This window comes from Panicum virgatum, chromosome 1N, assembly GCF_016808335.1.
Source record: "Panicum virgatum strain AP13 chromosome 1N, P.virgatum_v5, whole genome shotgun sequence".
Classification (NCBI taxonomy): domain Eukaryota; kingdom Viridiplantae; phylum Streptophyta; class Magnoliopsida; order Poales; family Poaceae; genus Panicum; species Panicum virgatum.
In genome coordinates, this window is record NC_053145.1 from 38,381,368 (window position 1) to 38,394,390 (window position 13,023).

General features: G+C 48.6%; 1 protein-coding gene across 6 annotated transcripts; it reads left to right on the plus strand.

Moving 5' to 3' along the window:
• Positions 1-5,405: 5,405 nt before the first annotated feature.
• Positions 5,406-12,774, plus strand: LOC120655772 (alpha-1,3-mannosyl-glycoprotein 2-beta-N-acetylglucosaminyltransferase-like). Of its 6 annotated transcripts, XR_005667726.1 has the most exons (20): positions 5,406-5,784; positions 6,848-6,951; positions 7,682-7,756; positions 7,919-7,969; positions 8,125-8,212; positions 8,654-8,716; positions 9,299-9,410; positions 9,774-9,819; positions 9,901-9,963; positions 10,549-10,615; positions 10,695-10,763; positions 10,846-10,915; positions 11,007-11,068; positions 11,154-11,244; positions 11,332-11,425; positions 11,643-11,705; positions 11,795-11,833; positions 11,914-12,084; positions 12,248-12,530; positions 12,611-12,774. XR_005667726.1 is itself a non-coding variant. In XM_039933735.1 (19 exons), exons 3-19 carry the CDS (start codon positions 7,688-7,690, stop codon positions 12,356-12,358), a joined length of 1,329 nt encoding a protein of 442 aa, XP_039789669.1. In that variant the 5' UTR covers positions 5,406-5,784; positions 6,848-6,951; positions 7,682-7,687; the 3' UTR covers positions 12,359-12,768. The 6 variants fall into 6 exon arrangements, 5 of the variants coding, with proteins under 5 accessions (XP_039789669.1, XP_039789672.1, XP_039789673.1 ...); XM_039933735.1 differs by having other exon boundaries at positions 12,248-12,768; XM_039933738.1 differs by having other exon boundaries at positions 5,564-5,784; positions 7,686-7,756; positions 12,248-12,768.
• Positions 12,775-13,023: the final 249 nt, after the last annotated feature.

A 13,023-nucleotide genomic window follows, 5' to 3' on the forward strand; every position in this document is an offset into this window, starting at 1 on the left:
CGGGCGGCGCTCCCCGCGCCGCCCCGGCCGGCCTCCTCCTCGGCGTCGACCCGAGTGGCCGCTGCAACACCGCTCTGACCGGCGTCGCCCCCACCCTCCTGCACTCGGGCCAGTTGGGCCTCCTAGGCCCCCTGAGCCACCGCCTCTCGGAGCTTCGTGGCCCCCGCCTCTATGGCCTGGTCCCCTCCGATAGGGGGCTGCGGCGCCGAATGCGGTGTCGCGCGTGCCCCGGTCTTGAGGGCCTTGGCCGGGGCGAGGTGGGTCGCACTCTTGGTGGTGGCCCTGTGGCCGGACAAAGGGGGGCAAACAACGCTAAGTCAATAGAATCGGGGGGTCGAGCAAATAAATGCGAAAAATGAAATCAAGATGACTTACTCTGACAGGGAGCTCAGGCTATGCTTGCATGTGCCGCTCCTCCGCGCCCGCAGTACACAGACACCTCCTGACAACTGACCCGAGGACGTCGCCCTCGGGTCGACCTGGAGCCTTGGGGCTGTCCGCACGGGTGTTTCCGCGCTCGCCGAGGACGCCCCGCCACCCGTCGATGCTGCGGGCGCGGGTGAATCCCTGCCCGCCGCCGATGCGGGCGACCTCTGCCCCGCCGTCGGCGTGGACGACCTCTGCTCTGCCCTTGCCGCCGGCGCAACCACAAGTGTTGCTGGCACGAGCCCCGTCTCGCCCAGCGCCATTGTCGATGCCTCGCCGCCGGCCCCTCACTGATCCAGCGGGGGACTCACGCCCGTCACCGCCTCGAAGTCATCCGACTCCAAGAAATCGACCCCGCCAGTCGAGGAATCCTCCTCCTCGGTGGACTCGGGCATCAGCGGTGGCGGGAGGCCCTCGAGCCACGCTCTGGCGCACGCCTTGTCGTGTTTCTCCTTTCTCTCCCCCTTTCTGGCGACGGTCTCTTTCACCGCGTCCTTCCTCTTCTTCACCACCTCTGCGTGCAGGCGGTTTGCTTCGCGAGCCTCGGCAAGCGGGGGCTTCGAGACGTAGCCTTTACAGCTTAGTCCCTGCGGGCGCAACCGAGTCAGGAGCAAGAAGTAGGGGAAGAAACAGTACAAAATTGATAACAATCGAAAGCCAGACTCACCAGACTGATGTACCCCTTCTCGGGGCGCATCTTGATCCTCTAGAGATCCTCGGTCGGAGGAGAACCGTGCCACCGCGCTCTTCGCCCTCTGGGTGGCGGCGTCGAGGGGGAGCAGCACGCTCGACATCCTCGAGCCCTCAGCCGCGGCCTCGGGGGTAAGCTCGAAGATCGGCAGCCTCTGCTCCATGAGAGGAATCACCCTCTGCCGATGGAAGTTCGCAATGACGGCGGCCGCCGTCAGCTCCTTCTTCGCCAGGTACTGCAGCGCTTTGGTGAACACCTCGAGCCTGGCCTGCTGCTTTGGGGGCGACACCCCCCAACCCCACTTTTCCGACTTTCCCGGAGCACCTTGTTGGCGAACGCCGGGAGCCGCTGGTCGTCGTTGCGCAGGTAGAACCACCCTCGGCTCCACCCAATGTTGTTTGTGGTCATTTTGCAGGGGATGTACAGGTTCGCCCTCTGCCCGCGCACGTGGAGCATAAGACCACCGGCACGGGCGTATCTCTTCGGCGGGCCCTGGACATTGTCGATGAAGAGCTCGCCACGGAACAAGTGGATCCACATATCCTAGTGAGCCTCCACCCCCAGGTGACCCTCGCAGAGGGCGACGAAGACCGCCTCCTGCGAGATGGAGTTGGGGGGCGAAGTTGTGCAACTCCACCCCGAAGTAGTCACAGAGCGCGCGGACGAACCTGCCGGCGGGGACGCTGAACCCCCGCTCGTGGAGCCACACGAGGCTCACGATGTAGCCGCTTGGGGATTTGGCTCGCTCTCCTCCGCCCGTGGAGGGATCCACACCGTCGTGACGGATCGGTGTTCGGCGGCAGGAGCCCCTCGTCGACCAATCCTCGCAGGACCGCCTCGGTGGCGTAGGATTTCCCCCACGGCAACGTCTCCTCGTACTGCGCCATCGCTCTGAATTGACGGGGAATGCAGGGAACAAGCTCGAACGAAGGCCAAGGTGCGCTCGCTTCTCCTCTTCTTCCTCCTCTCGCTCTTGGTTCTGGGCTCTGGATGCAGGGGAGGCGGAGAAGGCAGGGGAGGCAAGAGAAAATGGCCGGATGAGCCCAATCGATTCCCCCCTTTCTCGCTTTTATTCACCACGCCGAGCGGATTCGACGTTGCGGCCCCGAATCTACCGCATTAAATGCAAGGGGATATCGCAGCCGCCAACAACTAGGCCCCACGCCCGCGGAGAACCCCACGCGTGCGCACGGCACTAATCGCAGCACAGTAACTGACGTGGGCGGCGGCACTGTAGCGCCGTCTCGTCAGCCGGCCACCGCCCGCGCCTCTCCACCTGCCCGAGGAGACCGCCTGAAAAGGCACGCCCGCACTGCACCGCACGTACTGGGCCACGTTGCCCACGACCAGAAGACCCGCACGCACGACCGGCGACTCCGCACCGTTTGCAAACCGTGACGGAATGTTCCCTTCGGGAGCTCTTTACCCTCGAAGGAACCTTATTCCGAGGCCTTACTGATCAGGGGTTCGAAGCTTGGCCCACCGAGGGTTCGACAGGCGCCCAGATCACCAGAGTCACGGACTGCACGGATGTGCCGCACGAGCTACCCTCGGACGCAGAGTCCAAGGCATCCTACGCAGTATTCAAGGCAAGTCGAGGGTGCCTAGCAGGGGGATCCCATCGAGGGAGAGCATTGAGCCCTCGGACCCTATCGAACAGGTCCGGGCCCCACCTAGCGAACCTTTGCGACTGCTTTATGAGACGTGTCCCCAAACCGCAAGCCGACCCTTATCGAACGGGCCACGGACGTCCACTTGAACCACCCAATAACGGCTAACTGAAGCACCATGGCTCGTGGCCCGGGCATGGGTAGCATGGCATGCTTCACCCCTCCTCTCTGCGGAAGGGCGACGAGGGTCGTAACGAAAAGTCGAGGGCCCCCTGAACGCCTTCACGCGGGCCGGGGCTCGGGGGCTCCTCGCGCACCGCGGCTCAGGCCGCACCCTCGAATGAATCGGCTACCATCGATCGTGTAATCCCACATGTTTGAAGAACCTCCCGCGCTTACGAGCTCCTGCCGAATTGATCAGTAGAATCGCGGACCATTGCACTAGCACGAAAAACGCCGAGGGCGGCTGAAAAGGAAGCTGGGCAGTCACCCCAATCAATTAACCATGCAGTGCGACGTTCATAGCCCTTGGACGAGTGCAAGCACTCCTCCAAGGCCTCGGGGGCTACTCCCGCGGGTACGCTGACGCGCCCCCACGGAGGAAACTTCACACATTCGAGGATCAAAAACCCCACGATTAGCACCCGAATCGCGCCTTCACGGGATCAAGCCTCTGCAGGGCTGATACTCATCCCAACAAAGGCTCGGGGGCTACTGTCGGGTACCATGATTAGGGGCACTCTAACCAGGGGACTAGATCGCCCTTAAAACGAAAAACACGTGATAAGCGACCGGGCCCACGAAGGCCTACAGTCTCCTCCCGACCGGAACAAAAGAAAAGAACTCAAAGAGGCCCACTTCGCCCTCGGCCCACGGCCTGGCTCTACAGTTCAACCCATTCGCACCCCCCTCGAACCCGCGGAGCAATCTCCGCCTCGCTCGAGGTCTCCCTGCCGAGGCCTTCGACAACACCCCGCACCTCCGCCTCACTCGAGGGTAGCGAACCTACCCTCTGGGTAGCAAACCAACTCCACCTCGCTCGAGGGTAGAGAGTCTACTCTCGGGAGAGAGGACCAACTCCGCCTCGCTCGAGGGTAGCGAACCTACCCTCGGGAGAGAGGACCAACTCCGCCTCGCTCGAGGCTACCCCTCGGCAGAAGGAACTGGTGACCCGTCTACTCACCCGCCCGCTGTACGGAGGCATTAAATGCCAACAACTCCACAGCAACACCCGGGTCAGACGGCGTCAGACCACCACTCCGCACAGCTGCTGTGACCGGGATCCCATCCGCCAACTCCGGTCACTGCTCCGCCATCCCTGACACTATGACGACACAGTGGGAACCTGCAACGTCCAATCCCGACGTGCTCGGCACTGTTATTACCACTGTGCCTCCAACTCCCCGTACTTCCCTCGTACTTTCCCCACCGGGGAACCCTCGAACAGCATGGGCGCAACCCTCGAACGCGGCCCGGGCCTTGACCGAAGCAAGACTCCCGCCTGCAGGACCCTAGAGACACCGCCACATCGCGCACAGAGGACGGTACCCTCTACAGGAGATGCCACGACGCCCACTGGAGCCGCAGGGACGCCGGCGTGATCTCCGCAAGGCTAGGACGCCGCCCAGGACAACCGCACGCCTGGCGCCATGATCTTCGGAGTCCCATAGCGTACTTTCTACAGTAGTTGTTCACTGTGCGCCCCCCGATTCGGGGAGGAACGGCGACTTTTTCCCCTCCCGTACATGTACTCCGCCCCTCCTTGTGTGTATAAAAGGGGGGGCGGACTCTATCTTCATCATCTTCTACTCTCTCATTCTCTTCCTCCATGCATGCACACGTCCGCTTCCCGGAGCACGATATTGGCACTTGCCTCAATCACTTAGCAGAGATTTGGGAACTTCCCTCCCTCTCTCGCCTCGCTTGTACCCCTACTACAAGCACCCCTGGTGCAAGATAATACAGTGCATTCGCATACCCCTTTGCTGGACGTACGGCCTCGCGGCCGGAACCAGGATAAATCTGTGTGTCCCTGTGTTACCTCTTGCATCAACCATCCGGAGTGAGGTATCACGCAGCATCGTACTAGTTGGTGCCGGACCGCCGAGTCAGAACACCGACAATTATCCAAGTTGTTGTGTTGTCTAAATGCTCCAAGCTTCAAGTTTCTATATGCATCTCTCCATCCATCAATTATGGGGATATGCTGTCAAATTTTTTTAAAAAATAACATCATGGAATCAAATTGCTAGTTTATTCATCTGACTAACAAATAGCACACAGGTGAACAGAGACTACAAAAACAATAGCACACAGGTGAACAGAGACTACAAAGACTCCAAGCATCAGACATCAAAATAGCCACACAAAACATAAAGAGTGGAGAACGAGAGAGGACGATCCTTAAAAAAAATACGCCTACTCATCGTTCAAGCAGAGCAAGCAGCACTGAGGACACGGAGGACTAAGGCACCTGGCCGACAAGCAGTGGGGAACCTGCGCAGCGCAACTCGGACGGCGGCAGCAGCGGGAAGGAGCTGCGCAGCCATGCGGCAAGGGGCCGAAACGCCGTTTCTTTTGCCTGCAGGCGGGCCCAAGTAACATGGTCCTCGACACTCCTCGTTGGATACTTGGATTGCTTTCGGATCGCTTAGATGGACGGCATGTCACGGCGAGTCCGAGCGAACTGCTCTGCTCGCGAGTGTCCGCCTGCTCGCTGCCGCCGCCGCCGTCGCTCCTCTCGCTCCCCCTGCTCGCTGCCGCCGCCATCGCTCCCCCCTCTCTCCCCCCGCTCGCTGCTGCCGTCGCCCCCGGTTCCTCCCCCCGCGCTCGCAGCCGTCGTCGCCCCGCTCTCCCCCCTCCCACCCCCCGCGCTTCGACGCTGCTGTCTCCTCCGACGCCGTGGCCTGCTCTCCGATCGGCCGCGGCACGCCGCAGCTGCCCCCGGAGATCACGCCGATCCGATCCGTCGCAGCCTTGCCTGCCTGCTTTCCCTCCAACGCCGACGCCGACGCCATCAGGATCCACGGGGTCTCCTGGTTGCCACTGCAACACCTGGTACGTGAGTAGTTATAGTACATTAAGACGACATATGCAACACCAGGCACGCCGCGCCTGCATATCCGATGATTCATTCTTAAGATCACAAGTTGGCACCTATACACATTAAGATGGCATATGTGTACCTAATCTTACCAGTTAATAATATATGTTACAGTTCTTTGAACAAAATAGATCTGTTCTGAAGGATGCCACTCCTGGTGTGGTTCTGAAAATTTAGATGGCAACTTGTCGTTCTGAATGTCATCAGAAAATACAGATCATTATGATTCTGATGTGTGATTATTCTAATGATGTGTGGTTAGAAAAGGTTTAATAGCTAAACTGTATTTTTAAGATGATGTGTGATTATGATTGACATGAACATAGTGACCTTCCTATCCTGTGTGTGATTGTCATGTGCATAGTGATCTTGCTACCCCGTGTCACTGTGTGTGATCTGCATTTTAGTCTAATGTTGTATGGTTTTCTAGGAGTACAGATAAACTTTGTATTCAATCAATTGTGCCCAGATTCTGACTTCCGGATTCAGATATTCTCCTCTTCTCCTAACGTCGAAGTTATACAACATTCTTGCAACTGGATAGAGTAGCAGTTGCATTCACTGATTCACTTTTGTGCCAGTATGTGCTTAGTTGTATGTTCCTGGTCTGTTCTTCTTGCTGCTCACCTTAATCCATGACATACATATAATAATTGTTTCTTCATCCGCTCTGATGGATTTTAGTGGTTACTTGTGATCTCTAATTCACTACTATTTTTTATCTATACAGTCCATGGTGTACCTTGGATGATATTATATTTCTTTCTCTCAATGCATGTGCAATGGATAACAACGTGTTAAAAATTACAGAGGTTGCCCTGTTTTAGAATCATGTTCCTTTGTCACCACATTGTTGTGATGGTTCTCTAAATTAATGTGTTGATATCTATATTATTGTTAACCATTTTTCAGTTTAAAAATGTTCCAAATTATGGACACTTCGTATGAGCCTTTCTGTACTCTATCCTATTAGGCCACTAAGATCAACTTGATTATACATACTAACGCCGGGAGCAGTCGTCTGTTTCACAGGATACAAAAGCAGGTGTAATCTGTCGAACCGCAACAGATTGGGTGGTGTCATGCTCATCCATTGATAGTAGCCAAATCCCTATATCCTGGTGCGTACATATTGACTACTCCTACGTTACTTTCTGGTTTCAATTTGTCTTGTAATTCAGAGGTGTAATTACATGTATTCTAGTTATTTTTTTGTACAACAATGAATGACTTTGGAAGATCTCCCGTTGGTGATACGTATAGCAAACAGTTCTGGCCCCAGTGAATTGTTGTTGCTTTGATTTTATTTTGTTTGTGATAAATTAATAGTGAATTATGTGCTCTGAATTTATATATTAGGCTGTCAAAGAAAAAAAATTTAGCCATTGAAAATTTTGAATACCCATACCCCAAATCCTGGGGCCGCTCCTAAGCCACGATAGTGAAGCACCTCAGAGCTGGAGCAGGTGAGCTTGGACGTCTTCTCACCCCGTGTCTTCTCCCTGCCAGAAAGATTGGAACACATGCTTCCCTTCCCAATGGAGTCTGTCGGAGACTCCAGAGCTACATGCAACTTGTGTGACAATGTTATACCTGGTGATTATTATTATTTGTTCATAGATTTGCATCTTATTACGTTTGATTTTTTAGCTCCCGTAGCAACGCACGGGCATAGACCTGTACTTTGATTATTTTGTATGCCCGTTGCTGCTTCTGCTAATTTTTGACATAAACATCATTTGTGCCTGGTTTGCAATGTTTAAACTTTAAAACAATTTAGTTATTTTTTGTGCACAAAAAATACAGTGAAACATTTTAACGGTCGTAAAAGATTTCAATCATTCCAATCAGGCAGCGATGGCTCGAAGCCCCTGCGACCTCCGCCTCCTCCTCCTTGCTGCCACTGTAGCTTTCATCTACATCCAGGTAAGGGAGCATACCTGCTCATTATTTCTGTCTCTATGTCTGCTGTTCAATCGTGGTCTCTGTTGTTCGGTCTCCGCATCCTAATCACATTGTTCTCTCCTACGAATTCATTCAATTTACATCACTATGGGTGAGCTATACTGACGCAATCCCTCCATTCAGGTGCGCCTCTTCGCAACACAATCCCACTATGCTGACCGTCTTGCAGAAGCAGTAAGTACTACTGTTTGTCTGTCTTTTGTTTCTATCCCTTCTTCATCTATGCATTTCCATTGGAGGTCTTCTTCATCTGTGGACTGACCGCGGGACTAGAAACCAAAGCACTCAGTAACTCAAAATTGTTTACACCTGTAATTTGCCCCATACAGGAAAAATCTGAAAATCAATGCACCAGTCAATTAAAGTCCTTGATTGATCAAGTCAGCATGCAGCAGGAGAAGATTGTAGCATTGGAAGGTACAAACACTTCAAACTTGCATCCCCATATGATTTTTTTGGACGCTAAAACTCAAATCAAGCATGTCTGTGGGTTTACTCAAATCCAGTATTTGCAAGATAGAATTGGTTGTAATCTATAGTTCCTGACACTAGCTTGGATATTCACTACGAATTGTCACAGACAATAGCTTGCTGCAACTCTTAGTTTGCTCTGCTGCGCTCCGTGACAAACATGCCTTCTGCTGATGATAAATTATTACTATGCTCATGTCCACCAATTATGTCCTGAATAAACTTGTATATCTCGGACAGCATCTGCTTTGATCATGACACCTATGCCTTCCCCTGGCTTATGAAAATTTCTTCCTTTTTCGTTTAAGTTGTTGTCTGCTTCCATATGTTATCTTGACAGAGATCCAATTGGTATTTAAGATTGTAACCTTTTTGGTTATGCAACAGAGATGAAGATACGGCAAGATGAAGAACGTGCACATCTGAAGATTCTCATACAGGATCTTGAAAGTATGGAATCATTTACCTTCTTCTAGCATTCGATTATTGATTTTGCTGGTCAGCCTTGTCTACTTTCGTTGAATTTCTTTGTCCTCTCTTATACAAGCCTTTTAGGATGTGTAGAGTAACACACCATTCACCAGTTAGGAGCTTACCAAACTGGAGCGTTGTGCGCATGGTCCATTCCTCCTGCATTGTGCGCAATTCGTAAACAGTTTGGCTGATGTTTCATCTCGAAATTAGCATTTTTTTTCTAGGATTGAAATATTGTTTTACATGTCTTCTATAGATGAGAATATTTTAACCATTGTATTGTATGCTATGTGGATAAATTTGAGTAAAGTATGTTTAGAAAGAGCATTGCAGCAAATGGGATTAACTATAGTAAAATTATGGTTGCTAAATGATGTCGGTCAAATGCCAAAATACAGAAGCGAGATATCTGGTAAAACCTTGGTACTTGCCATCTGCATATTGGACCCAAAGCTGTATATTTACATAACTGGATGATATTCATCCTTTGATGTATATTCTACCCTTGTGTAATTGGACTAATTTCTAATCCTTTCCTAACATTTCTTTTGAATGCAGAAAGGAGCGTGCAGAAGTTACTAAACAAGAATGTGGTTCCTGTTGCTGCTGTTGTCATAATGGCTTGCAATCGACCGGACTATTTGGAGAGAACAGTTGAATCTATCCTGAAGTATGGTTCACGTCTGAATCATTTGTTTCCAAAAAGCGAAATGATCTATTCTACTCTTGATTCCCAACGAGTTTTCTTACTTGGTACCAGAACCCACCTGATGTAGTTATATGATCACACAAGAATTTATATAAGTTTTTAAAAATATAAACAAAATTAACCCTGTTACATATAAATTACACATGACATTTATGTAGATAATTTTTCAGCCATTATGAATATAATAGGTATATGGTCATTTGTGGTACTTATATACACATATTTAAGTTGCATTCTTCATTGCAAACTATTAATCCTGTTTAGCTCAATAGCTTGGTTCATAGAGCCCCTTTTTAAATGAGTGATGGATAATACTTGTTCCAGGTATCAGACATCAGTTGCTTCAAAGTTTCCGCTTTTTATATCTCAGGTACTTGCAATAGCAGTTTCTGTTCTTGGATCCATTAACTGTGGGAGTTCCATATTTTCATTGCTTTTATTCTTGTCACAGGATGGAACAAATGGAGCTGTGAAAAAGAAAGCTTTGGATTATAAACAGATAACATATATGCAGGTGCAGAGAGAAATGTTTTGTTGGTTTTTAGAGCTTTTATGCTTATGTACCTAGTAAGAAAGACCATAAACCACTGCATTCATTTACTATTTGGAGCATAACTGGTTAGACATTGTCACAGAGAGATGCTGTTCGTAATTGGAGTAATAGAATCCTTTACACATTCAGCACTAGAGTCCTTCTATTCCACTCATGCACTCTATACATTACCCCCTTGGATGTTCAATACTGTTATATGCTATTCAGCTTAGGTGTAGTAAAGTAGGAAACCCTTGCATTGTTTTACTAGCATTAGGGTTCGGTTTTTGTGTGGTTCTCAAATAGGATGATGGCAATGATTCCATAATGAAATAGAGAATAGAGACCAAAAGCCTCTGATGTTTTCACTGAGCTAAATGAGAGCAAAATTAAATTACCTTATTGGAAACAACTGATAATTGACAGAATATCAAATTCAAATCTTATAGTGAATTTGAATGGTAGTATGTTCCCCCCTTGATTCATTCAATTGATTTCTAAGCAAAGCAGTTATTGATTCATTTACCTAAGGCTTTCCGTGGTCCTTATGCTTTCTATATGTTGCAGCATTTAAATCTTGAACCCGTGCGAACTGAAAGGCCAGGGGAATTGACAGCATATTACAAGATTGCTAGTAAGTGCTCCTTAACTGGTGTACGGTGTCCTTAATGGTTTTGGGCTTTATGTGGTTCCTAACACTTGCACTTTTTCAGAACATTATAAGTGGGCCTTAGATGAGCTATTCATTAAACATAACTTTGCTCGAGTAATCATTCTAGAAGGTCTGACATCTACGATGATCCTTTAGTCATTTATTTGTACATATTTTTCGCTTTCCAACATGTTTTCATAACTTGTTAATAGATGACATGGAGATTGCCCCGGATTTTTTTGACTACTTCGAGGCTGCAGCTAAATTACTTGATAATGACAAGTATGTTACATTGTTGTACTTGAAAATCTGAGGAATTTGATATTTAATTTCTCGAATCACTTTCCTGTTCTAATAATTGTGGATTGTCAAGGACAATTATGGCCGTTTCTTCTTGGAACGACAATGGGCAAAAGCAGTTTGTTAACGACCCAAGTTAGTACTATGATAGTTGTACTTCCAAAATTCCTTTCTCTATATAGAGGCAATACTACTCACTTTGCTATGCTAAATTTTGTAGAAGCACTTTACCGCTCGGATTTCTTTCCTGGGCTTGGATGGATGTTAACAAAGTCCACTTGGCTTGAACTGTCACCAAAGTGGCCAAAAGCATATCCTTACTGCTGCCTAGATTTTTTTTTATTACTATCCTATTTCCCCACCTTTTATCATCTAATTCTTCCTTGACAAGATTTTACTTATTGGGATGATTGGGTGAGGCTAAAGGAGATACATGGAAACAGGCAATTCATACGTCCGGAAATCTGTAGAACATACAATTTTGGCAAACATGTACGTTGGCTATTGTTCCTCAGTATTTTTAATTAAAATAGGAATTGGAAAGCAAGCACCAAATTGCTTCATGTGATACAGACTAACAGCTAACAGTCAAAAGTGAACCTGCAGTGGAACGCACCACATTTCTTTGTACGATAGAATCCATTGGATAACAGTTTGTTGTTGGATGGCTGCCCCACATTTACATTTCGGCATTATGGTTTCTTTGCAGGGATCAAGCTTGGGACAATTCTTCGAGCAATATTTGGAACCCATTAAGTTAAATGATGTTCATGTATGCAAAACTTTCCATATTATTCATTTGCATTCCTGTTACAAGCTACTTGTAGCTGAAATTTACATGTTCTGTATTTGTGGCCACAGATTGACTGGAATTCAGAGGATCTGAGTTACCTTGGGGAGGTAAGAACTAATTTTGGATTTCAACGGCTGCCATGCACATAAGAAAATGCCTAATCATTTTTTTATGCAATACTTTTAAGGATAAGTTTTCAACCAAATTTGGAAAAGAGGTGGCTAGTGCCACGCCTCTCCATGGATCAGATGCTGTGTTGAAAGCCCACAGCATGGCTGCAGATGTAAGGATCCAATACGATGATCAGGAAGACTTTGAGCGGATAGCTCGTCAATTTGGAATATTCGAAGAATGGAAGGTGAATTCTTAACCCAAATGTAGATATAGATTTCACAGTTATGTGAAGCATCAGTTTTCCATATGTTGTAGAGGTAGTTCTTTGCTCTGTTAGCAATTGCCTATTTGGATTTGAAAAGTGGTAAAGTGTATCTTGATCTTTTTTTCTTGGAAAAAAATTCTAGGATGGCATCCCAAGAACTGCTTACAAAGGAGTAGTGGTCTTCCGGTACAAGAGTAGTAGAAGGCGGATATTTCTTGTGAGCCCAGATTCTCTTCGTCAGCTTGGGGTGTAGTGGTGTTGAGAAGATAAATTTCACCATGGAGCCAGTGGTGAATCCTTTTTTTTTATCAAATGGCAAATGTTGGCGGATGGTCTATTGATTTCTGCCAGCATGGAGCAACTGGGATGCATGGCGAAGAAATTTTTGAGAAGTGCCCAAGGGCCAAGGTACTGAGAACAGAGGGGCTTGGTTTATTGGAACATTTGATACATCAGTATTATTTTTTTTTCCCATGAATACGTAAATGTTTAGATAGAAAGGGACGCTGAAACTGTGGTGTATTTTGGGTTTACACGATGCTGTGGTATATACAAATAGAGAATGTAGTAGCAGGGCAGTAGCTGACCTGACATACTCGGTCGTTTTGGGGTAAGAAAGGTGGATTTTTTTATGATAAAAAACATTCATGTGATGCCTCCTTAGCTCTTTATGTGGAGTACAGTGCCATTTTGGACGGATAACTTATGCTGTCAGATGGCACGCTATGCGCGCTTCTGTCAAAGATGTTGACGCGTATTATCAATGAAAAATATGTGTTCCTTCTACTAAGTTGAAAATAATCGTATCGATGCATTGAATTTAATCAGGAAACTAAAAAAACACGGGGCGCAGTGCACCGTCCATTTTCCTTCAGCTTTCTTTCCGTGTGCCGCAGTGGAGCCAACTCTATGTCTAGC